Consider the following 23167-nt stretch of genomic DNA (forward strand, 5'->3'; position numbering starts at 1 on the left):
AGGTCAGAGGAAAGCTCTGGAGTGCACCCTCTCCCTCCTCCAGTAAGGGCCACCAAGCCTGTGCAACAGTGCTTTTCCTTAGTAAGAGCCACCTCTGGTTCCCATTTTTATTCACTCTCTGCATCACTGATGGCATCTTGAAGCGTTTTCTCGTGACCCACTCGCCCACAAACCTTGAGCCTTCCTGCATTCTGTGGCAACTTTAGGAATATGTTCCTCGTGTCACGCAGGACTGGTGCTTCATCCTGAGCTTTCTTTTTTTTTTTTTTTTTTTTTGGTTCTTTTTTTCGGAGCTGGGGACCGAACCCAGGGCCTTGCGCGCTTCCTAGGTAAGCGCTCTACCACTGAGCTAAATCCCCAGCCCCCATCCTGAGCTTTCTAAGAAGCCTCGCAGGCAGGGGCTGGGGATTTAGCTCAGTGGTGGAGCGCTTACCTAGGAAGCGCAAGGCCCTGGGTTCAGTCCCCAGCTCCGGAAAAAAAAGAACCAAAAAAAAAAAAAAAAAAAAAAAGGAAGCCTTGCAGGCTTCCCACAGCCCTAGCTTCCCAACCTAGGTGTGCACCTTTACCCCTTGAAGTTTCATTCTCAACATCCCAAATGTATTAAGTTCTAATGCGTTCAGTGTGATGTCTTCTGAGAAGCCAGTTGTAAGCTGCGATCCTGGTCTTCTCTAGGCTCATATGCTTCATGCTCAGTGCTTCTGCCTCACAGTGCCATTTAACTCTTAGTAGCTGGTACGTGAGCAATTCTGCTAAGTCATCGAGCCTACTCCCAACCTGATTACAGCCTCTCCCTATGCTACACTGAACACGCACAGCTCCTAGCACACCGTCATTTAATTAAACTGGATGGAAAATAAGTCTCAGTATTTCATCCTCTTACATCTTCAGCCATTCTCCAGCAACTAATCTTCCAGATCCGTCTATATGGATTCCCTTCGACAGGCTCTAGCTCTGTCCCTACAAAACAGAAAAGAGAGAGGCACGGTTTAAATTGAAGCATTTCAGCCCCTTCTAGAAGGCCAGTCTACCAGTCACTGACAGCACACAGAGTCGACTCCAGCTCTCAGACTCAACCCCAGTGAGCACACCTCCATTCACACTGGGGTCGTGGTGCAGCGTGCACACCTCCATTCACACTGGGGTCACGGTGCAGCGTGCATACCTTCAGTCACATTGGGGTCACGGTGCACCGTGCATACCTCCATTCACACTGGGGTCACGGTGCAGCGTGCATACCTCCATTCACACAGGGTCACGGTGCTGCGTGCATACCTTCAGTCATACTCACACTGGGGTCATGGTGCTTCGTGCATACCTCCATTCGCACTGGGTCACAGTGCAGCGTGCATACCTCCATTCACATTCACACTGGGGTCATGGTGCAGCTTGCATACCTCCATTCACACAGGGTCACGGTGCTGCGTGCATACTTTCAGTCATACTCACACTGGGGTCACAGTGCAGCGTGCATACCTCCATTCACATTCACACTGGGGTCATGGTGCAGCGTGCATACCTCCATTCACACTGGGGTCATGGTGCAGCGTGCATACCTCCATTCACACTGGGGTCATGGTGCAGCGTGCATACCTCCATTCACACTGGGGTCATGGTGCAGCTTGCATACCTCCATTCACATTCACACTGGGGTAATGGTCCAGCGTGCAAACCTCCATTCACACTGGGCCACGGTGCAGTGTGCATACCTCCATTCACACTGGGGTCATGGTGCAGCGTGCATACCTCCATTCACGTTGGGGTCGTGGTGCAGCTTCCATCCTTCCAGGGTTGCAGCTCTCCATGCTTGCCCGCACCGTTTACAGAGCCTCTGTGCCTTCAGAAAGCAGAAGGGACTGTCAGTTATATCACTGCTGCAAACTGAAACACACCTGCTTTGTCATGAGGCAAACCCAGTATGACAAGCCTGGCTACCAAGTGGCAGCAACGTCACAGTGGGTAATGGAGGCAACTGGCAATGGTATCCCACTTTTCGGACAAATGCGTGTGGCTGAGGCTGTTCGCTTTCTGTCATGGCTGGGGATCAAACCTGGGCTTCACATGTGTAAGGTGAGCACTTTACCAGCTGAGCTATATCCTGAGCATCTTACTTTTCTAGTAGTTCCTTCTCATGCTAGGCTTGCCATACTTGCTCACTAACATGGCATTTTACTAAAAATAAATGGATTCGATAGACCCTTACTTATGGAATAATAAGTTCTTATAAAAAAATCTGTGGGGTTGGGGATTTAGCTCAGTGGTAGAGCGCTTGCCTAGCAAACCCAAGGCCCTGGGTTCGGTCCCCAGCTCCGAAAAAAAGAAAAAGGAAAAAGAAAAAAAAAACTCTGTAAGTCAGGCAGTAGTGGCGCATGCCTTTGATATTAGCACTCAGGAGGCAGAGAAGCCAGCCTGGTCTACAGAGTGAGTTCCAGGACAGCCAGGATTACACAGAGAAACACTGTCTTAAAAAACAAACAAACAAACAAACAAACAAACAAAACCCCCAAACCAAACAAAACCCCACCTCTATAATTAATCTATTGACACTTTTTAAATCCAACACCCAGGAAATGTGGGAGGCACTGCAGTCCTAAGTGTGTAAGGAGCATCACCAGTGCCAAGCCTAACTAAGCACGAGAAGGAAGGCGGCTGTGACTGGAGTGTCCAGTGCAGTTCTCTATGGAGTAAGGCAGGATCTGCACTGCTGAAGAGCTTGCGAAGAGCTCGGACGTCCCAGCCGTGTGCTCTACTTGGATGTGCCAGGAGAGTAGAGCAGGACACTGGAGACAAGTGCAGCCGCCACAGCTGTACCTGGAAGCCAGTCAGCAGAGTGATACTACTTACCTCCTCGGTCATCCCAGCACGGATTAGAGTGAAGAGGTACTTCAGCAGTCTGACTTCATCTTCTCTGTCCAGATCATCCAGCGGCATTTTCTGTCTAATGGGAGCATCTGGGTCCTGTGGAAACAATCCCCAATAACAACAATTTTTGTTTGATCATTATTTTCTACCTGAGTGGGTCATGCACATGGGGCTAGGGATCCAGTTGGCACAGCTCTACTGCTGAGATCAGAAGCTCGAATGCCAGCCCTACACACTCCTACACACACCATAAAACCACGTGACACGATGAATCTAACTGGTATGGACATATAGAAGTACATGACTTTAATAGTAAAGAGAATGAAGGGTTCCTAACAGGCACATCTGTCTGCTGATCCCCCACCTCAAATAGATTTTGTTGGGCCAACATAGTGCTTGGCTAGTCAAGACGCTAAGCTCAGGTTACCATTACCCGAGCCCAGCAGGTCAGGTCACACTGCTTATTTGAGCTTATTCCCTCACTGTACTTAGACTAGACCTAGAAAATGAACAAATACAAAGGAAAACCCGCAGGACTGTGACTAGAAAACATGGCCCTTCTGAGAACACAAGGCAGGGAAGCTCACTAGGTTCTCAGTTTGAAATTACTCCACAAATAGAGCTGGAAGTATACCTCAGTGGTAGAGAGGCTGTGCAGCACACACATGGGCTCAGTCCTCAGGAGTAAAACACAACCAAACAAATACAACACCCAGCCCTTCAAAGACAACCAAAACAACAAAGCCAACTACACACTAGTCACTAACAAACAAGTAAAAATGTCCCCCCCCAATCCACACACACACACACACACACACACACACACACACACACACACACTAACCAGAAGTTCTGTTCTTACAGAAAACCTGAGTTGGGTTCCCAGCACCCAGGATGGGTGGCTCACACTGCCTGTAACTCCAGGTGGCTCAGTGGCCTCTTCTATTTTGTGCACTCACAAGTGCTCATGTCCCCACATAAATACAAATTAATCTTGAAAAACACATATTTCCACAGAATTTCTAAAACCATTAGTCTTACATACAACTTTTGTGTGTTTTTGAACATTTAGTGACAAATTCACACACACAATCACAATGAATTTCAAACAAAACAATTTTAATGTGACTAAAGGAAAGGATATCACTTATCTTTAAAGTCAACCTTTATTTCCAAGAACACTTACTGTCCTGGCTAGTTTTATGTTAATTGACACAATCTCTAGTCATCTGAAAGGAGGGAGCCTCAGTTGAGGAAAGGCCTCTGTAAGACCCAGCTGTAGGACATTTTCTTAATTAGTGATTAATGGGGAGGACACAACCCAATGTGGGTGGGGCCATCCCTGGGCTGATGTCCTGGGGTTCTATAAGAAAGCAGGCTGAGCAAGCCATGAGGAGCAAGCCAGTGAGCAGCACCCCTCCATGGCCTCTGCACCAGCTGCTGCCTCCAGGATCCTGCCCTGGTGTCTCATCGCAGCAACAGTCACCCTAACTAGGAACTTACCAGCTCAGTGACAAGAGGACGGGTACTTCCTATATAAGACAGCAGCTGCCGCTGTTTTAAGGAGTGGAGTGTATTTTCCCTGAAAAAAAGAAATACAAATTTCCTAAAGGGACAATCTGACTACTTTTTCTAGATAACAAACAACAAAAGAAAACGCACCCCACAAAGTAAACCTGTGTGTTCAAAATAAGGAAAAAACAACAAACAGACAAACAACAACAAAAAACCAAAAAACAACAAATGTAGAATAAAGCACAAAGTCCTAAACCCAGAAAGGCAGTTTGTCTCAGATGAAGGAAGATGGTGAACTTGTTTTCATGCTTTGGTGGCCAATTATAAGCCTGCATCTGTTTTAAGTCTTAGCCTTTCACTGTGTTATTATGTAGTCCTGGATGGTCCGGATCTCACTCTGTAGACCGGCTGGCCTAGACATGAGACTCACTCGCCTCGCCTCCTGGTGCGGGAACTAAAGGTACCAGGTACCACATCTGTCGGCTCCAGCCTGGAAGATGGAGCTGGAGCTCCAGGAGGTTATAAACATCCAACCTGGGTACTGAGAACTGAGCGCAGGGCCTCTGGAGGAGCACAGGTGCTCTGAACCACTGAGCATCTCTCCGGATGCCCACCATCTTCTCAACAGCGTCTCTCTAAGTAGCCCTGGCTAGCCTGGGGTCTCAGGTGTGCACACCACCTCCCGGTATAAAAGTATTCTTAAATAATACAAAGGCTCAGTAACTTACCAATATACTGATTTTGCATAAAACTCAATATTGTCTGAGAAATCTCCAATTTCATCTTTGGCAATGCTCTCTAGCCAATCTACCACCAACTAGGAAAGAAACAAAATAAGAAAGATCACTTTAATTCGGAAATGTCTTATTTTTGGCAGTCCTTCCACCCTTAATCTGAAGTTTCTGATAGCAATAACTTTTTCCAACCATGATGCTTACTTTTTTTTTTTTTTTTGGTTCTTTTTTTTCGGAGCTGGGGACCGAACCCAGGGCCTTGCGCTTCCTAGGTAAGCGCTCTACCACTGAGCTAAATCCCCAGCCCCATGATGCTTACTTTTTAAGATAAACAATGAACAGCATCTCCTTTAGGACTGATGCTGTTTTTAATAGTCTATCCTTGGAGACACAAAGGTTGCTATTTAAAAGTTAAATTAATGACAAATAAGAAAAAAAAATCAGGTGAAGTAATTTAAGAATGCCAGCCGCACCTGGCTCTGTCGGACCAGCGTGTCCCTCTGAAACAGCGCTTCCACAACCGTCTTCTCACTGGCATTGATACCCTGTGACAGAGACAGGAAAGAGAAGAGGACACTCTTAGATGACTTCAAAACCAAGGCCAGCTACAAATGAGCACCTTTAACAACCTGTGTATTCATTTACCCTTTGCTTTATGGGACCTTCTCTAATGATTTTAGACAGAGTCTCACTGGGTAGCCTTGGCTGGCCTGGAGCCCACACAGACCTGCTTGCCTCTGTCTCCCAACTCCTACATTAAAGGTGTGTATCACCATGCCTGGTTGTGTATGTATTCTTTTTTTTTTTTTTTTGGTTCTTTTTTTTTTCAGAGCTGGGGACCGAACCCAGGGCCTTGCGCTTCCTAGGCAAGCGCTCTACCACTGAGCTAAATCCCCAGCCCCATGTGTATGTATTGTTAAAAAAATTTACAGGGGCTGGAGAGATGCCTCAGTGGTTAAGAACACTAACTGCTCTTCCAGCAGACTCAGGTCCAAATCCCAGCACTCACATGACAGCTCACAACTCTCTGTAACTCAAGATCTGACACTCCACACAGACATATGTGCAGGCAAAACACCAATGCACATTAAAAAACAACACCAGAGTTGGGGAGATGGCTCAGTGGTTAAGAGCACTGACTGCTCTTCCAGAGGTCCTGAGTTAAATTCCCAGCAACCACATGGTGGCTCTCAACCATTTGTTATGGGATCCAATGCCCTCTTCTGGTGTGTCTGAAGACAGTGACAGTATACGTAAACAAACCTTTAAAAACAAACAACCCAACACCAACCAAAAAACACACAAGGCACAAAACAAACAAACAACAAAAATCAAGAATAAAAATGATTTATAAAGCTAGGTAGGTGGTGGTGCACTTTCACCATAGCATTTGTGGGGCAGAGACAGGCAGATAGAGCTCTCGAGATTGAGGCCAGCATGGTCTACAGATTGAGCTGCAGGACAGCCGGGGCTACACAGAGAAACCCTCTATTGAAAAACCTAAATAAGTAAATAAAATTTAAACTATACACTGTTTAATAATTTTACCTGACAGATTAGTTTGGATTTTTAAAATTCTGTCTGTGAGCTGGGACACAGCCTAGCATAGTGTTGGCCTGACATGAACGCACCTGCCCAGCACTGTGTGAAAATAACATCTCCCGTTTCCACAGACATTCGAGGGAAATCCACACACGCACATAGAAAGAAGGGAAAGACTGCAGGTTATGGTATGGAGGTTTATGCCTATGGTCTCGGCAGGAAGGCTGATGCAGTAGGAGTGCCAAGAATTCCAGCCACCCAGGCTTACAAGACAAGACCTAGTCCCAAACAAACACACCTCCATCTCCAAATTATACAACAGGTGGTTGTAGTCATGTTACCATGTCAGAAATGAGTATTTCAGAACTTTATTTTCATTTAAAACAGCAGAGGTTAATAGGCAATAAAACCTAAGTGCTACCCAAGGTGTTTGAAACTGACTTTAAAGCAAGGTCAGGGGTACACACCTATAATCCCAGTATTACAGAGTATGAAGTCAGTGTAGGCTACACAGTAACTCCTGGCTAAAATCAAAAGCAGTGGCTGGAGAGATGGCTCAGCAATAAGGAGCACATGCTGCTCTTCCAGAGGACCAGGCATCCTCATGAGGCTCACACCCTAACTCCAGTCCCAGGGCATCCAGCGCCCTCCTCTGACCTCAGCAAGCACCAGACACACATGGTACAGAGCCATACATGCAGGCCAACACATAAATCTCAAAAAATTTTTATTTACAGAAAAATATGAGACCAGTGTAACAGAGTACTTGCTTAACTCTTTAGTAATACTGTGCCTTATGAGTGGGATATATGCTTTATATCCAGAACACTGGGTCTGGAGGGAGGGCTCAGCAGTTAAGCTGCTCTTCTAAAGGACACTGAGTTTGATTTCCACCATCCACCCACACTTGGCTCTTAACTGTCCACCAGAACTCCAGGTCTAGGGAATTCCCGGGAAAACCCCATATGTGGTACACAGACATATATGCCGGTAAAACACTTCCATAAGATGATAGAATAATTTTAAAATTTTGGATCTGGGGTTACACTAGACCTTATTTCAGAAACTAAAACCAAACCAGAAAGGGGTCAGGGGTGTATCTCTGGGGTAGGCGAGAGAAGCCAGTGGCAGTAAGGACAAGTCTGACCCTTGAAGGCATTGCTTTTGGACATTTTTGCTCTTCCTTCAGTGAACAAGTTAATCTGCACATTCTTCAACAAAAAACATACATCAAAAATAAGTTTTTTCTGAACTTGTTTTGTAGAAGTTGCACAATCTTACATACCCAGATTACGAGGATGTTACAGAAATAGATCGAAGTCCTTAAAGTCCTAGATATGTGTGCCTAATAGACCGAGAGGTCCTTATAGAGGTGCACACGACCCATCTTAACGGACACAATGCAGCATTAGGAAAGCTAGCACTGAGATCCATGATGACAATCAATTACAGAAAGCTGTTAACTAAACTAGTTAAAACAACCAAAAACCAAAAATACCACTAACTGCTTCCAGTCCTCTTCCAACTGTCAGCAGACAGAAAACTTCAGTCTCACCAGTGACAAAGAATTTACGTATGAAAATGAGATAGTTGCCTCAGAAATAGAGAAGTAAAATAGTCTGAGACAGTTAAGATGCAATTATATTTTCACATACACATAAAAATAAGGTTGGGGGACAGGAAAAGATAAAATTACAATTGCCCACACACAGATTCATTACTAATGAATTTTTAAAAAGCAAAACAAAAGTCATGTGCTGGGATGCAGCTCTGCCGGTGGGGTTGCCTGGCACTCCTGAGGCCCTTACCGTCCCGGCAGTTTCTGACCAACAGACAGTCTAGGCCAGTTTATACTTCAGCAGACTGTCTCAAAAATGCCCAATAGTAAATAAATTCACAAAAACAATACAAGGCTGTGTGGTGTGCTGGTGTACACCTTATAATCTCATCACTCAAGATGGAAAGACAGAAGGGTGGTGGTGACTTTGAGGCCAGCTGGACTACAAAAAAACCACACCCTGCCTCAAAAAATGCAAACAAAAACAGAACAAATTATTTGAGAGAAGTTTGATTATGTGTGTATGTATAAAATGCACAGAAAACATCTGATAGGATGTAAAAAGTTATTACATTAAATAATTAGAGGGATAAAAGGAACTATTACCTTTACCCATAAATATAAATATTTGATTACTTTGAGCGTCATTTCTTTACTTGTAAATTTTTTAATGGGGAAATACAAATGGAAGGTTGAAAAATCAAATCTCCAAACTGTAATGAAAGAAATCTGTGATGGAAAAAATTAATAGGGAACTTACAGCAATTGCAAACATATTTTCCTCTTCTAATGAAGACTGTATTCTGTCTCTGGGGAAAACAATACAAAATGAAAAAGCTTTACTTTACACAATGAATGAAAGAACCTTTTAAAATGAAAGCACCTTTTAAGCTGTTCCTCACTCTACTAGGAGAAACCAATGAGATGCAGTGAACTCCATCACCACATTTAATTAGGAAGTAAGTAGTAACTACGTCATCACCCTAGTACCGTAGCCCTAATGGTACACAAGGTCACACACCTTTTTCATACGGCAAAATTGATCATGGTTTTCTTTCAGTATTCCATAATAAACCCAACCACCCAGTCTCTTTCTTCCCTACCTTCTGCAGCCCAGGCTTGCCTCGGCCTCCTGGGGTTTCAGGGCTACTGTACTTTGTCTGGCTATAGACTGATACATTAGTAGATTACAGGGCTACTGTACTTTGTCTGGCTACAGACTGATACATTAGTAGCTACCAGCTTTATACCTGATAGTCCCTTCCTCATAACCCGTTCTCCACACCCGAAGTATTAGAAATGATAAATCCCAAGATTAGCAAGACCTATCCTAAGCCTACCCCTTGTGAACATTGAATTAATTTGCCTAACTGCCTTGATACCTTCTGTTCATCTCACTTACAAGCCATGTGAGTTCTACACAGCATTACCTATACAAAGAGGCAAGCAGCCTCCACGTGACCATCTCCTGCTGGAGAAGCCAGAGCATGCTGGCTGTCTTGGAGAACTTCTGCAGTCCAGGCGTTGCTCGGCTCACGATTTTACTCAGGATGTTCACCTACATGAAAACACAGATGTGAAGAGCTGCTGCTTGTCTGCAATGCTGAGTTACTCGCATCTCTGCATTGAGCAGAGTGCTAACAGAAATTCTGTACAGTATACAAACACAAGCATGGACATTTTCCTGACTACCTATGTTCTTAATAGAATGCAGTATAACATCCTCACAAGAAATGATGCTAATGTGAGCAGGATGTATTTACATGAATATACATAAAAGCTTATATGCTTTAATCTTCAGATTCAACAACACTAGCCACCAGTATAAATTTTTTCTCCCCACATATCTACCCATAAGATAAGTTAAATTTACCTTACAAAATTGTATAAACCAATAACAATAACTATCTTAAAATTATGTCTGAAAAATGCGTGACCTCAACAAACCAAGAAAATAAAATTCTTAAATACTGGTGCCAAAACATATTATTTCTAAACAAAGTGTCAACAAAGTTCCTCCTTTCTCTAATTTAGTGATCTAGAATCCTTTTGGGGACTGATCACTAAATTTTGGGCACATAAGAATCTAATGAAGGGCTGGAGAGATGGCTCAGTGGTTAAGAGCACTGACTGCTCTTATAGAGGTCCTGAGTTCAATTCCCAGCAACCACATGGTTGCTCACAACCATCTGCAATGGGATCTGATGCCCTCTTCTGGTGTGTCTGAAGACAGCTACAATGTACTCATATACATAAAATAAGTAAATAAATCTTTAAAAAAAATAATCTAATGAGAACTAGTCAAATATTTCCCTTGAAACATATACAAGACTGTTTAGCGGAGGCTTAGGGACTGGAGGCAAAGGAAATCTGTTTGAGGTCCAGAGTAGCACACCTAAGGGGACTGAGACATCGTCATCCTCATTAGAATACAAGACTCACACTCACCACCCACCGTCAGAAAGCACCCACAAAAGATGTGCTCTATCTGAAGACCAGTGCTTAGGAAAAGTGACATCTGTCCATCAGTCATTTATGGAAGGAATCCTCAGTTGAGGGCTGACAAGATGGTCCAGTGGGAAAGGCACATCATGTCAAGCCTGTGGACCTGATCACATGGTGTGTGTGTGTGTGTGTGTGTGTGTGTGTGTGTGTGTGTGTGTGTGTGTCTCCTACAAGTTGTCCTCTGACCTCCACACAAATGCCCCCTTCATACATTAAAGAAATGTTTAGGGGTTGGGGATTTAGCTCAGTGGTAGAGTGCTTGCCTAGCAAGCGCAAGGCCCTGGGTTCGGTCCCCAGCTCCGAAAAAAAAGAACCAAAAAAAAAAAAAAAAAAAAAAAAAAAAAAAAAAAAAAAAAACCAAAAAAAAAAAAAAAACAAAACTATAAAACATTAGAAGAGGGAGATTCGGCTCAGTGGTTAAGAGCATTGACTGCTCTTCCATAGGACTTGAGTTCAAATCCCAGCACCCACATAAGCAAGCAGTTCATATTATCTGTACTTTGGTTCCAGAAGACCTGACACTTTTAAGGTTTATTTTTTAATTAATTACATGTTTGTGCGTGTCTGTGTTAAGAAATGTTTGCAGGGATGGAGTTGTGAACAGAGGCTGGAGGAGTTGGGTCCCTCTGCAATTTCAGGTGGTTGAGCCCTACTCAGCATGGATGCTAGAAATTGAAGTCAGGTCCTCTGAAAGAGCGGTCTGTGATCTAAACACCCGAGTCACAGTGCAGCCCAGACCTCACACTCATACAGTACAGACATAGGCAGGGAAACCAATAAAACAAACAAGCAAGTCCAGGACAGCCAGCCAGGGCTCTGTTACACAAAGAAACCCTATCTTGAAAAACAAAAACAAAACGTGTGTGTGTGTGTGTGTGTGTGTGTGTGTGTGTGTGTGTGTGTGTGTGTGTGTGTGTTCATTCTGCCGTCTGGGATGCATGTATTGTATATTTGTATATCTGTGAGGGTGTGTAAGGGTGTGTGCATGCATGTGGTGGTCAGCGGTCTCCTCCTTATTTGTTTATACAGACTGTGTCTCAGTATACAGCTGACTGGCCTTGAGCTCACAGAGACCACCTTGCCACTACCTCTCAAGTGCTGGAATTAAAGGCATATGCCACTAGACCTAGTTTGCCACCATAATTTTTGAGACAGTGTCTTTCCTGAACCTCAAGCTCACTGATAGGCTAGGCTGGCCAGCCAATAAGCAATTCACCTGCCTCTACCCTGACATCCTCTTAATACCACTCCTCCCCAAGCCTCTCTACCCCTCACCCCTGCCATGTACTGAAGTCAAGCCCTCATACTTGTGTGGCAAAAACTTTGTTTGCCTGGCTGTTTCCCAAGCCAATTTTCTGGTTATTCTCATGTGACCATTTTCCGAAGTTCTGCTTCTTGTTTTATAAATAGCAGTTTGAGGTTCACAGCAAAACTGACTGAAAGTTAGAAAACCCATTATTCCTGCTCCCACATATGCACAAACCCCATCCTTGTCAATATCTTCCAATAAGGAGGTGCCTCTGCTACTGACAGTGACTGGCCTTCTGGATCTGTCTTGTTGCTCCCCACAGGTATGTGGCTCTGGTGTGCTATAAGAATCTGAACTCAGGCCCCCATGCTTGCGGAGTAAGACTTTTTCTCTCTAGCCTCAGACTTTCTTTTCTAAGGAGCAGATTCCTTTTTTTCTCCAAAGAGACAAGAAAACTCCAAGCACTTAAGTTGACCAACCATGGGACAAAATTAACTTACCTGACTAGCACAAATATTTTCATACTCTTCTACAAGATCAAAGACTGTGGTTGAAGAGTGCTTCAAGAAAGACTGCAGGAAATCAGAGAACATACTCATGGATGCTAAAATTCAGGAAACAAAGGGAACACAAAGTCAGTAACACACATTCAGAAATTAATTGGGTTAAAACCACAAAGATAACTACAAATTTTTTCCCTCCTTCCACAACTGTATTTTTAAGAACTAGTGACTTGGGGCTCGGGAGAGCGATGGCTCAGTGGTCAAGGGGCTTGGGAGAGCGATGGCTCAGTGGTCAAGGGGCTCGGGAGAGCGATGGCTCAGTGGTCAAGGGGCTCGGGAGAGCGATGGCTCAGTGGTCAAGGGGCTCGGGACGTTCTTTTCAGGAAGCCAGGTTTGGTTCGCAGTACCCACACCACACAGAAGCTCAGAACCATCCACAGTCACTCCAGTTCTAGGAGAGCTGAAGCACCAGGCACTTGTGGTACCAGGCACTTGTGGTGCACATCCATACGTGCAGGCAAAGTATTCACACACAAGATTTTTTTTTTTAATTTTAAAAACTTTTAGTCATGCAATGGTGGTGCACACCTTTAATCCCAGCTCCTGGGAGGCAGAGGCAAGTGGATCTCTGAATCAAGGGGTCAGCCTGATCTACAGAGTGAGTTCCATGACAGCCAGGACTACACAGAGAAATCCTGTCTCAAAAACAGAACCTAACAAGAAACAAACACAATGGTACACATTTTAAACAATCTGTGTGTTCAGTGGCAATAGATGCATGTGCCACATTGTGGTGCTGCCTGCAAAGCTGACATTCTGTAACATTTATTCTAATTTTAGTCGGTACCCTCTAGCCCACACTTTCCTCACCCCTGCCAACTGTGATCCTTCTTTATGTCTCTGCAAGCTAATCACTTAAGTACCTCACAAAGATTGAGGGATACAGTATTTTCCCCAAGGCAGCATTTCAGTGGCCGGAGCTGGCCTCACACATAGATGAAGATTCTCCTGCCTCCACATCTGAAGTGCTGGGATTACAGGAGTGTGCTATTGTGCTATGGGCCTCCTCAGCATGTTTAAATCTCTCTCACACACACACACACACACACACACACACACACACACACACACACACACACACACACACATTTTTGAGAGGCTTACTAGATGACTTTGGTTGGCCTAGAACTTTCTATATCGACTAGTTGCTCTGAGACCTCAGAGATCTGCCTCTGCTTCTGCCTGCTGAGTGCTGGGACTGAATGCATGTGCCTCCACAGGCAACAGTGGTTTACTGCACATTGTTTGATGGTGTTTTGTTTCTTTAAGTCTCATATGGCCCAGGCTGTCATGATTTTTCTACATAGCCAAGGCTAGCCTTGAACTTATATTTTTGCTTGTACTTCAGATGTTGAGGTTCCTGTATGGGCCACCAGCTTGACTTAGACAGTCTGCCCAGCCTGGCAATGTTGGACCGCTTTCCTGTGTGGATTGCCACTGTCTATCTTCATTGGAGAAATAGCCTTTGCTTGTTTTTCATTAAGCTGATGATGATGACTTGTTGAGTTATAAAAACTGTTTTCTCTGTGGTGCTTTAAGACAAAGTCTCACTCTGTAGCTCAAGATAACCTTGAACTCACAGTGAAGCTCCCGCCTCAGCATCCACATTTATATATTGGGATTTATAGGCATGAGCCACACCTACTTAGGAATTTTTTTATATATTTTAAATATTAACTCCATACTAGTTGTAAACATTTGCATCAATTACCTTTTTTACTATTAATTTTATAGTGATATACAAATTAAAATTTATATATTCCAGCTTGCATATTTTTAATTTTCTTATGTCTTTTTAAAGAACCAAAAGTATGTACTTGTTAGAATTTTTTGTATTATTGATTACTACGGGGAGGCAAATTTAGACTATCTGAATTATATTTTAAGTGTGTTACAATAAGGTAACAGAGTTAGAATGGGTATCAAATAGCTTGGGCTACAGGGGTTGGGGCCAGACATTCTATTCTCACCCGTATAATACTTAGGGCTGTCTCTCTAAAGGGAACTGCTGTATCTATGGACTGACTGGAGAGCATTCCCAAGTCACTCAGCACACATTACTTAGGAATGCTACACGGCACACACCGACTAACTGCTCATTATCTGCACCCGGTTATGAGGACGGTAAGAATGCCGCACAGTGACACACAGTACAGACCTACAAGCAAATGACGCTTCCCACAGGGAAGAGGGACAACTACTCAAACCAGCAGGTCAGAATACTGTCTGAAAAAAATCAAGTGAAAAATCAAGATCACTGCATATCAAGAATGTTAGATTCAAATCTAAACAAAGAAACAGGAGCTCTCAAGTGGAGAAAAACTAAAGATGAGAGTTGGCTAACAACCTGACCGTCTGCTGTCTACATTAAAATGGCAAGATTTGTTCAAAATTAGTGCTAAGACAAAGCTCTCGATCTTCTCAAGACATGTTGTAAAACAAAAATATTTTAAAGCTAACATAACAGTCCTCAGATATTGGGGCTGGAGAGGTGGCTCAGCAGTTACGAGCACTGGCTGCTTTTCCACAGACTCCAACTCAGTTCCAGCATCCACACAGCTCACACCCATCTGTAACTCCAGGAGATATAATGCCCTTTTCTGGTCTCCACAAGTAGTAGGCATGCAATGGGTGCACAGACATCCACATAGGCAAAACATCCATCCAAACAGACTGAAAAAATGGTCATGACTAACAGCTTAACAAAACTATATTATAGGAGGAAGACCAAGCAGGAATGGGGGAGGAAGTGGGTGACCTGCAAGTCAAGCAGAGAGGCAGACCTCAAAAGACCTAACCTGGAACGCCTTCATCTTAGATTTCTAGAATCTAAAATTTTGAAATAAAAGTATTTTTTAACTTACATCACTCAACACACACACACACACACATACACACACACACGCACGCATGCACACAATTGTTGGAACAGAGTTCCACTAGGTAACCCTGGCTGTCAGGAAATTACTAGGATGATGAGGCCAATGGCAAACCCACAGCGATCCATCTGCCTTTACCTCCCAAGTGCCGGGTTACAAGCCTGTACCACTATGCCCAGGAAAATCACATTTTGACGATGTGCAGGAACAACTAAGCTACTTAAATCTCAAAGCCGTTTACCAGCCTCTCCAGGGTCATCCTCCCGTAGCATGACAGTACTTAGGTTTATGTCCTCAGTCATACTATGGTGCTCCGTGTTTGTGTAGAACCCTAAACGCTGGGATGAGAATGCAGCTGCCCAGTTGCTGTCATCAAGGTTAGTCACCTGAAAAAAAAAAAAAAAAAAAAAAAAAAAGGAAAGCAATAAAGCCATTGTCATTAAATAGGTAAATTACTGCTGAATAAAGTTTTTTTTCCCGGGGTTGGGGATTTAGCTCAGTGGCAGAGTGCTTGCCTAGCAAGCGCAAGGCCCTGGGTTCGGTACCCAGCTCCGAAAAAAAGAAAAAAGAAAAAAAAAAGGTTTTTTTCCCACCTTATCTGGTTTTCATTTTTAAAATATGTGAGCTACAGTCTTCTTTAACTTTTATGTGTTTGTTTTGCCTGATTGTGTCTATGCACCACATATGTGCAGGGTGCTTACAGAGGCCAAGAGAGAACACTGGACCCCCAAGGGTGCAGTGGTTGCAAGCCACCATGTGGTGCTGGGAATCAAACCAAGATCCTCTAGACAAGAAGTCAGAGCTCTTCACCACCAGCCCTAATATCTGAGAATTATTCTTTCAGCTTTAAAATGTTTTTGTTTTACAACAGGTCTTGTGCAGCCCAAGCATGCCTCCAATGTCCTATGCTGCTGAGAATGACCTGGAACTCCTGATCCTCCTGCCTCTATCTATCCCGAGTGCTGGGATACCAGGCAAATACCACCACTGAGACCCTGGCTTCGAGTCCCCAAAGGAAAAAAAGATGGGTTTAAGCACTAACAAAGCAAGGATAAAAGGCAAAACTATGTCCAGAAGATATCTACTTTAGATAACTTCATATATGCATCGAAATCTCCCTGAGTATTTAATAAACCACAATGTTAAAGACAGAATCATTTTGATTTATAATTCAATATGCCTTAAGAGTTACTAATATGGCACAATGTGTTTCCTTCCTCAATAGGATCCATTTTCCCTAGTTGGTATTCTTTGAGTAATCAGATAAAGCCCCTGTGCACTGTAGCGCATATGATGTTTCCTCTGCTGTTTTCAGTACTATGCCACAGTGGTTCCTAGAGTGTCTCATCCTTTCCTAAAATGTTCTCTTCTGTCTTGAGGGAAAACCCATCATAGAGTCTCCAGTACGTTCATACCACAGACACATCAAATGTGGAGAAGAGGGTTTCCTTACAACAGCAAAGAATCAATTGAGAGCAGACACAGGCGGGGTCCTCCACTCAATCCAGTGGATGCTCTCCTGGTCAGACCCCACAGGCAGGCAGTCCTACTCGTCCTGACAATGTCTGACATCCCCTAGCAGTCACTTTCTGCTCTGCTGTGTGGAGGGTGCAGAGGCCAGGGCGGGTGGCAGGCATCCTGCTCACTTACCTCTTCACTTTGGGTTTGAGGGAAGGGTTCTTACAGAATCTGGGCTCATTCTTCCACCCATCTCTCCCCAGGCCCCAGCTCTAGGGTTACAGTGTTGCCATATCCAGCTTTTACTTTACTGCTGGGATCTGAACTAGGGTCCACATGTTTGTGAGACAAGCAGTTTAATCCTCCCGCCTTCTTTATACTTTAAAACAGCGGCGCGCTGTGGCACCTGCCTTTAACCCCAGCACTCAGGAGGCAACCAGGCCTACAGAGCAAGTTCCAGGACAGCCAGGGCTGCACAGAGAAACCCTGTCTTGAAAAAACAAAAACAAAACAAACCAACCAACCAACAAGCAAAACAAAAACAAGGATTGGCGTTAACAGTCATCCACGGGGGGTTGGGGATTTAGCTCAGTGGTAGAGCGCTTGCCTAGCAAGCGCAAGGCCCTGGGTTCGGTCCCCAGCTCCGAAAAAAAGGAAAAAAAAAAAAAAAAAAAAAAAACCAAACAGTCATCCACGGTTATAGGATGCATTTCATTTGGTCAGTAAACTGCTAGACTCTGGTATCTGACCAGTATCTAGATGTTACTGCTGTCATTTTCCTTTTGTGACATGACATATTCTAACATTTGGTTTTTTTTCAAATGTCTAACCAAAGATATCACTCCACACAACCTGAAATTATTCTCATGATGAATATAACTTTAACTTTCATTGAACGGCTTTCAAGTGCCTTTAAGTGTCAAACTGCATTTATTTATACATACCATGGAAAGATTTCCCAAATACCCAGAAGACTGTATATGCCGGGGAGACCTCCCTTCCGTCCCAAAAATGTAGGATATATCTGGGTGTCTTAGTAAACTTCGGCTTGGTGGAGTAACTGTAAGTGGAAAGAACACTGTCAACATAAAGCAAGTAAGCCAGCAACAAAATATTAAGTTTTCAGAAAGCAGGGCCAATGGCTCACTTGGTAAAGTCCTCACTGCACAGCATGCACCCATGTAGAAAACTCAGGCATGGTGGTGCATGGTTGCAACCACAGTGTTGGGGAGAAGACAGGAGAACCAGAGGTCACTAGGCAGCCAGTCTAGACTAATCAGAAAAGCCCCAGGTCCCAATGGAGGACCCTGTCTGAAAACACTGGATAGCTCCTGAGGAACAATACTCAAGGTTCACCTCTGGACTCACACATGCCTATCTATCTATGTGCATGTATGTTTGCATGAACACATACAACACCCCAGACATGCACACAAGAACATGCATATATACGTATATGCACATCTATATATACATGAACATGAAACACCCACATATACCCACAATTTCTCAGTTTTCAATTATTTAGATTCTAATCAAACAGTTTAAATATTAACATTTTTATATTATGAAGAATTAACTTATTTTTCTAAGATTGAGCTTACCACGCTGACTATTAATTTTTTTTAGCTACAAAGGGCACTTTTAACTTTTTTTTTTTTTTTTTTTTTCGGAGCTGGGGACCGAACCCAGGGCCTTGCGCTTGCTAGGCAAGTGCTCTACCACTGAGCCAAATCCCCAACCCCAAAGGGCACTTTTTATCTAGGTGTAACTGAGTAGACATCAAATGAGCACAGGTGACACAGCTGGCAGATGTTCATCATCTAAATTCAGAGAGCACACTGGGGCGTGCCCGGCAGTGGCCAGAGCTCTGAATCTGGTTTCCACTGTCATCTAAATAACAGACAGCACCAGCTCACTCACGCTGGCTTCTTCAAGTCTGCCTTCCGGTTTGGAAAAGCAGATAACAGTATGTTACAGCCACTATGTGTTGATGTAAAGTACAGTTCCTTGTTCATAAGCGTTTGGATAACTGGAACTGTTATTATTTATGCTTAACTCCTCATACTGTAGCTAAATATTCTATTAGGAAATTGTATAAATGCCAGCTGGAATTATGACTACTATTATTAAATACTTTCAAAGCATAAATGAAATCTTACAAGGTTGTCGAAATGAGCTTGGAGTTCGAGGAATAATCTGGCTTCTTGGTGTAGTAGTACCAAAATTTTCATCTTGGTTGGCCTGAACTTAGGAAGAATTAAGGAAAGTTTTCCATGCAGAGAAAAAAAAGTCGTTAAAGTTAAGCACAGATTTACTACACAATATACATGAATACATTTCTCCAAGAACAAAGCATTTTATGGGTACCACCTTTTCTGTACACCGTTGTTAAATCCATCTATCATTTAAGTTCTCAGGTGGGTGTTAGATAATAAGTTTTGACTCTAGTTGACTACTAGGACATACTGGTAGTGAAGCAGAACATGCTTTTCAGAGAAACAGGCATCTTGAACTCACGGACGATCACGGAGAGCATGGATGTAGCAAGTAAAACACCAGTGGAGGTGAGCCAGTTTTGTCACAGATAATGTTTAATGACTGGAAGATCCCAGGCACTCTGCAATCTGCATAATTCTTACGTGAAGGATACTTAAAACTCTTTTGTGAGCACTATGCTTCCGTGCAGTCCTCGTAACCTCTGGGTCTCGGATCACAGGGGATGACATTCCCCCGAAGCCACTCCTACAATAGTATAAATAATCTCTTAGATGGCATCTTCAAAGGACTATCGTTACAGTTAGAGCAAAGGATCTGAATCAGTCAGAGGACAGCTCACCCCAACAGGCAAGTCTTCTATATTTTCCCAACAATATCCTCTTGTTTCTAAGTCCTGTTTATTCCCCAAAATCCCACCCAGTGTTCAGCTACGAACCCTTCAAGTAATTTTTTTCCATGTAGACTAAGGATGTCTCCAACACTGTCATCTGATGGTTTAAAAACTAAACCGTGGGGGTTGGGGATTTAGCTCAGTGGTAGAGCGCTTGCCTAGCAAGTGCAAGGCCCTAGGTTTGGTCCCAGCTCCGAAAAAAAAAAAAAGAAAAAAAAAAGAAAAAAAAAAAAAAAAACTAAACCATGGGGGTTGGGGATTTAGCTCAGTGGTAGAGCGCTTGCCTAGCAAGTGCAAGGCCCTAGGTTTGGTCCCAGCTCCGAAAAAAAAGAAAAGAAAAAAAAAAAAAAGAAAAAAAACTAAACCATGGGGGTTGGGGATTTAGCTCAGTGGTAGAGCGCTTGCCTAGCAAGTGCAAGGCCCTAGGTTTGGTCCCCAGCTCCGAAAAAAAAGAAAAGAAAAAAAAAAAAAAAAAAACTAAACCATGTAGCTTTTTTTCTAGTATACCTTTCTTCCACCTGAAATCTCCCGCTAGCTTCCTCTGCCTTACAGACTGAAACTCACACTTTCCAGTGTAATATTTACAATTCCATCCCAATTTAGCCTGGCCCACGATGTTCGTCCAGACATACGGCTGTGAGCATTCAGCCACACAAGCATGAACATTTTTCATGACTTTATATCTGAGTATGTTTCTTTTACAGAGGTCTATATTTGTTCCCCTGTCACCTGATGTACATCTACTTAAGTTAAATAACAGCTTTATGGAGATATAACATTCCCAGCTGGTAATCTGTTTCTCTCTTGCTCTTTGCTCTTTTTTTTTTTTCTCCCCAGAACCTAAGGCTTACTATGCAAGCACTTAACCACTGAGCCACCACTGAGCAGTATTCCCAGTCCCATAACTTGGTACCTTAATCTCTCACAGGCTTACTGCTCTCTAACAAAAGAATGACACTATATCCCTAGCCGCATAACTTGGCTCTATTTAACTATGTAGTTCCTTAAATCTCTTACAGGCTCACTGTTCTGAATAGATAAAATCCTCAGGGGATTGTTTAAAACTAAATGTGCTACTTAAAGCTTAAGGAACACACATAAGATTAAACCCTAGCACAATGTTTTCAGTGTCAATATGCTATTATTACTCCAAAGACCAGCTAGCAAGTTACTTTACAGGTTTCCCTGAAACTCCCACGACAGGGGGAATTTAACGTCTCCTTCATTTATTTTCCCCGCAGTACAGCATAATACATCGTATTACATTGCTTGGCTGTCTTCACTACACGATCTACTCTCCAATGCCAAGTGCCTTGAACAACCCATCTTTGTCTCAGGCGGGCACAAATCACCTGATCACATAAGAAATTTAACTACCTGGTGGTGGCACTTTAAAAGTCTAGGCTGACCACCATGATACCCAATAATGTACAACTGATACGAAATAATAACCACAATAAAACCACTCAGAAAATCTGGAGACTGAGCTGTCAAGAGTGGCTGATGGCTGTGACCTCGGACTGCTCACTTAGCATTTCGAATGCCGGACCACCACCGACCCCGCACACTTCGGAGCGAACGGCGAGGAGCGAGCGCCGACGAGACCCCGGAGGCGCGGGGTGGAACGCGGGGATACGCATTCTCTGCGTCCCCGCTCCAGTCACGTCAAGCGCCCATCCCTCCACCAGGGGCCAAATCCTGGCAGGGTGAAGGAATGACTGAATGGGCAGACCTCGGCTCCTCCTCCGCTTCCAGCAGAGGTAGTTAGGTCGCTAACAGGCGAGAGCCACAGTCTTGGCCGAGGCGTCCCCATCAGGACTGACCTGTCCATGGCCGCAGCCGTCTCCACCTAGATAGAACCTTGCAACTTTGATTACAGTCCAGCCACCGCGTTTCAGCCTTCCCGCTCTCCGGAAGCAAACCCTTCGACCCGGAAGCACCGCTCTGGCTAAGCCAGCCCCAAAGAACGAATTTTTCTTATTCGGCGCATGCGCAACTTTCGTCTACTGTCGCAGGTCCAGTGGCGCAGGCGCGGAAGTGTGCCAGTGCGTGACTGCGTGGCTGGGCGGTGTTGCCAGGCAGGAAGGGGGCGGGAACGAGGGCGGAGTCTGAGTGTGGTGAGGAGAGGGAGTTGTGGGCGTGGTCTGGGTGGGGGCGTCCTTCTGGGAAGCCGGAAATCTGTAACCTGGACTGAGGAATTTGTTGTAAAGAGTCTGGCCTCAGCGTTCCGGTTTGCGGTTCTGCGCCACTCTACAGGATCTGGCCTGGCTCGTGGCGCTCGTCTCTTTCCCTAAACTGTGGTGTAGCCTCACTGGACGGGTTTTGAGGTTGTTTCCTATTGTAATTTATTTCTCTTTTACAGTATCAGCCGTTTTTTTAAAAGAAATCCAAAAAGAGCAAAGCATAAAAAAACCACATGGGTTCACGGCCTGTAATACCAACATTTGGGGAAGTTGAGGCAGGAGGATCACCATGATTTTGAAGCAAGCCTGCACTAAGAAAGCCTGACTATTACTATTATTATTATTATTATTATTATTATTATTATTATTATTATTTTAAATTTTAAAAGTTTTGGGGGTGAGGATACTTACTCATTCCAGCACCTCAGAGTGTTAGGTCTCAGGCCCTCCAAATGTCTAGAAATGAGCTCTAGCTGAACCATAGGATTTCTGGCAGTTAGATAAAAGCCAGCATTACTCAGGACTTTGTGAAACGCGTTTTCCATTGGTCTTCTTAGCTATTGACCTCACAATCCCGACTCTGCACTAATTTCTATGTTCTGTTCTCTCATCTCGATCACAAAACTATCTTGAAGTGCTCTAACAGGCCCAGGCATTGCAGACACAACACCAGCAGGTGTGACCCTCTCCCATAGCCTCTCCCTTGCTAAACCGTTAGATTACATTCCTAAACCTACCCACCAAGGTCTCTTCCCTTATTTGGCCCCTTATGCCTGACTAAAACTCCAAGGTCCAACTATCAAAATCCACTAACTGGCTAATGTGTCCACTCAGGACTTACCAACTCACCCTAACAGAGTCTTTTCTCCTTAAAGACCACTCCTGCAGAGGAACCTGCTGCTTTCTTTGGCAGACCTGGAGGGAACACCTTTTCCTTTGTGCTGAGAATTTGGTGTCCTGGTGTGTTCTGTGCTGACCCCCAGGCTACTTCCTATCTCCTGCTAATGAGACTTTTCCTATCTCTGGCTTCCCCAGCCCTGGCTGTGTCCAGTTTGTTTCTCTTTTCTCTGTTCTGGACACTTCCAGGTGCCTCTGGATCTTTGCGCTCTCACTCACATTAAAACCCTTGTCCCTAATGGAGCAGTCATGGCCGCAGTTTCTTGACTGTGCCCTCTCCCATGCACAGAGTAAAGTAGAGGCAGGAATCAAGGTCATCGTAGGCTCCTACTAAG

General features: G+C 44.0%; 1 protein-coding gene across 1 annotated transcript in view; it reads right to left on the bottom strand.

The window, feature by feature from the left end:
* The window catches only part of Nup107 (nucleoporin 107), a 44604-nt gene extending 22953 nt beyond the window's left edge, over positions 1 to 21651 (bottom strand). Inside the window, exons 1-14 of the mRNA NM_053830.2 lie at positions 21576 to 21651; positions 19516 to 19607; positions 19025 to 19111; positions 17807 to 17922; positions 15646 to 15790; positions 12463 to 12566; positions 9639 to 9766; positions 8969 to 9017; positions 5582 to 5653; positions 5103 to 5191; positions 4363 to 4441; positions 2842 to 2955; positions 1744 to 1834; positions 881 to 957 (exon numbers count right to left, since the gene is read on the bottom strand). Coding sequence (NP_446282.2) covers positions 881 to 957; positions 1744 to 1834; positions 2842 to 2955; positions 4363 to 4441; positions 5103 to 5191; positions 5582 to 5653; positions 8969 to 9017; positions 9639 to 9766; positions 12463 to 12566; positions 15646 to 15790; positions 17807 to 17922; positions 19025 to 19111; positions 19516 to 19607; positions 21576 to 21583 — 1251 coding nt within the window. The 5' untranslated portion in view covers positions 21584 to 21651. The remainder of the gene's footprint in view (positions 1 to 880; positions 958 to 1743; positions 1835 to 2841; positions 2956 to 4362; positions 4442 to 5102; positions 5192 to 5581; positions 5654 to 8968; positions 9018 to 9638; positions 9767 to 12462; positions 12567 to 15645; positions 15791 to 17806; positions 17923 to 19024; positions 19112 to 19515; positions 19608 to 21575) is intronic.
* Positions 21652 to 23167: the final 1516 nt, after the last annotated feature.

The sequence above is a fragment of the Rattus norvegicus genome, chromosome 7 (genome assembly GCF_021556685.1).
Source record: "Rattus norvegicus strain SHRSP/BbbUtx chromosome 7, alternate assembly SHRSP_T2T, whole genome shotgun sequence".
Lineage (NCBI taxonomy): Eukaryota > Metazoa > Chordata > Mammalia > Rodentia > Muridae > Rattus > Rattus norvegicus.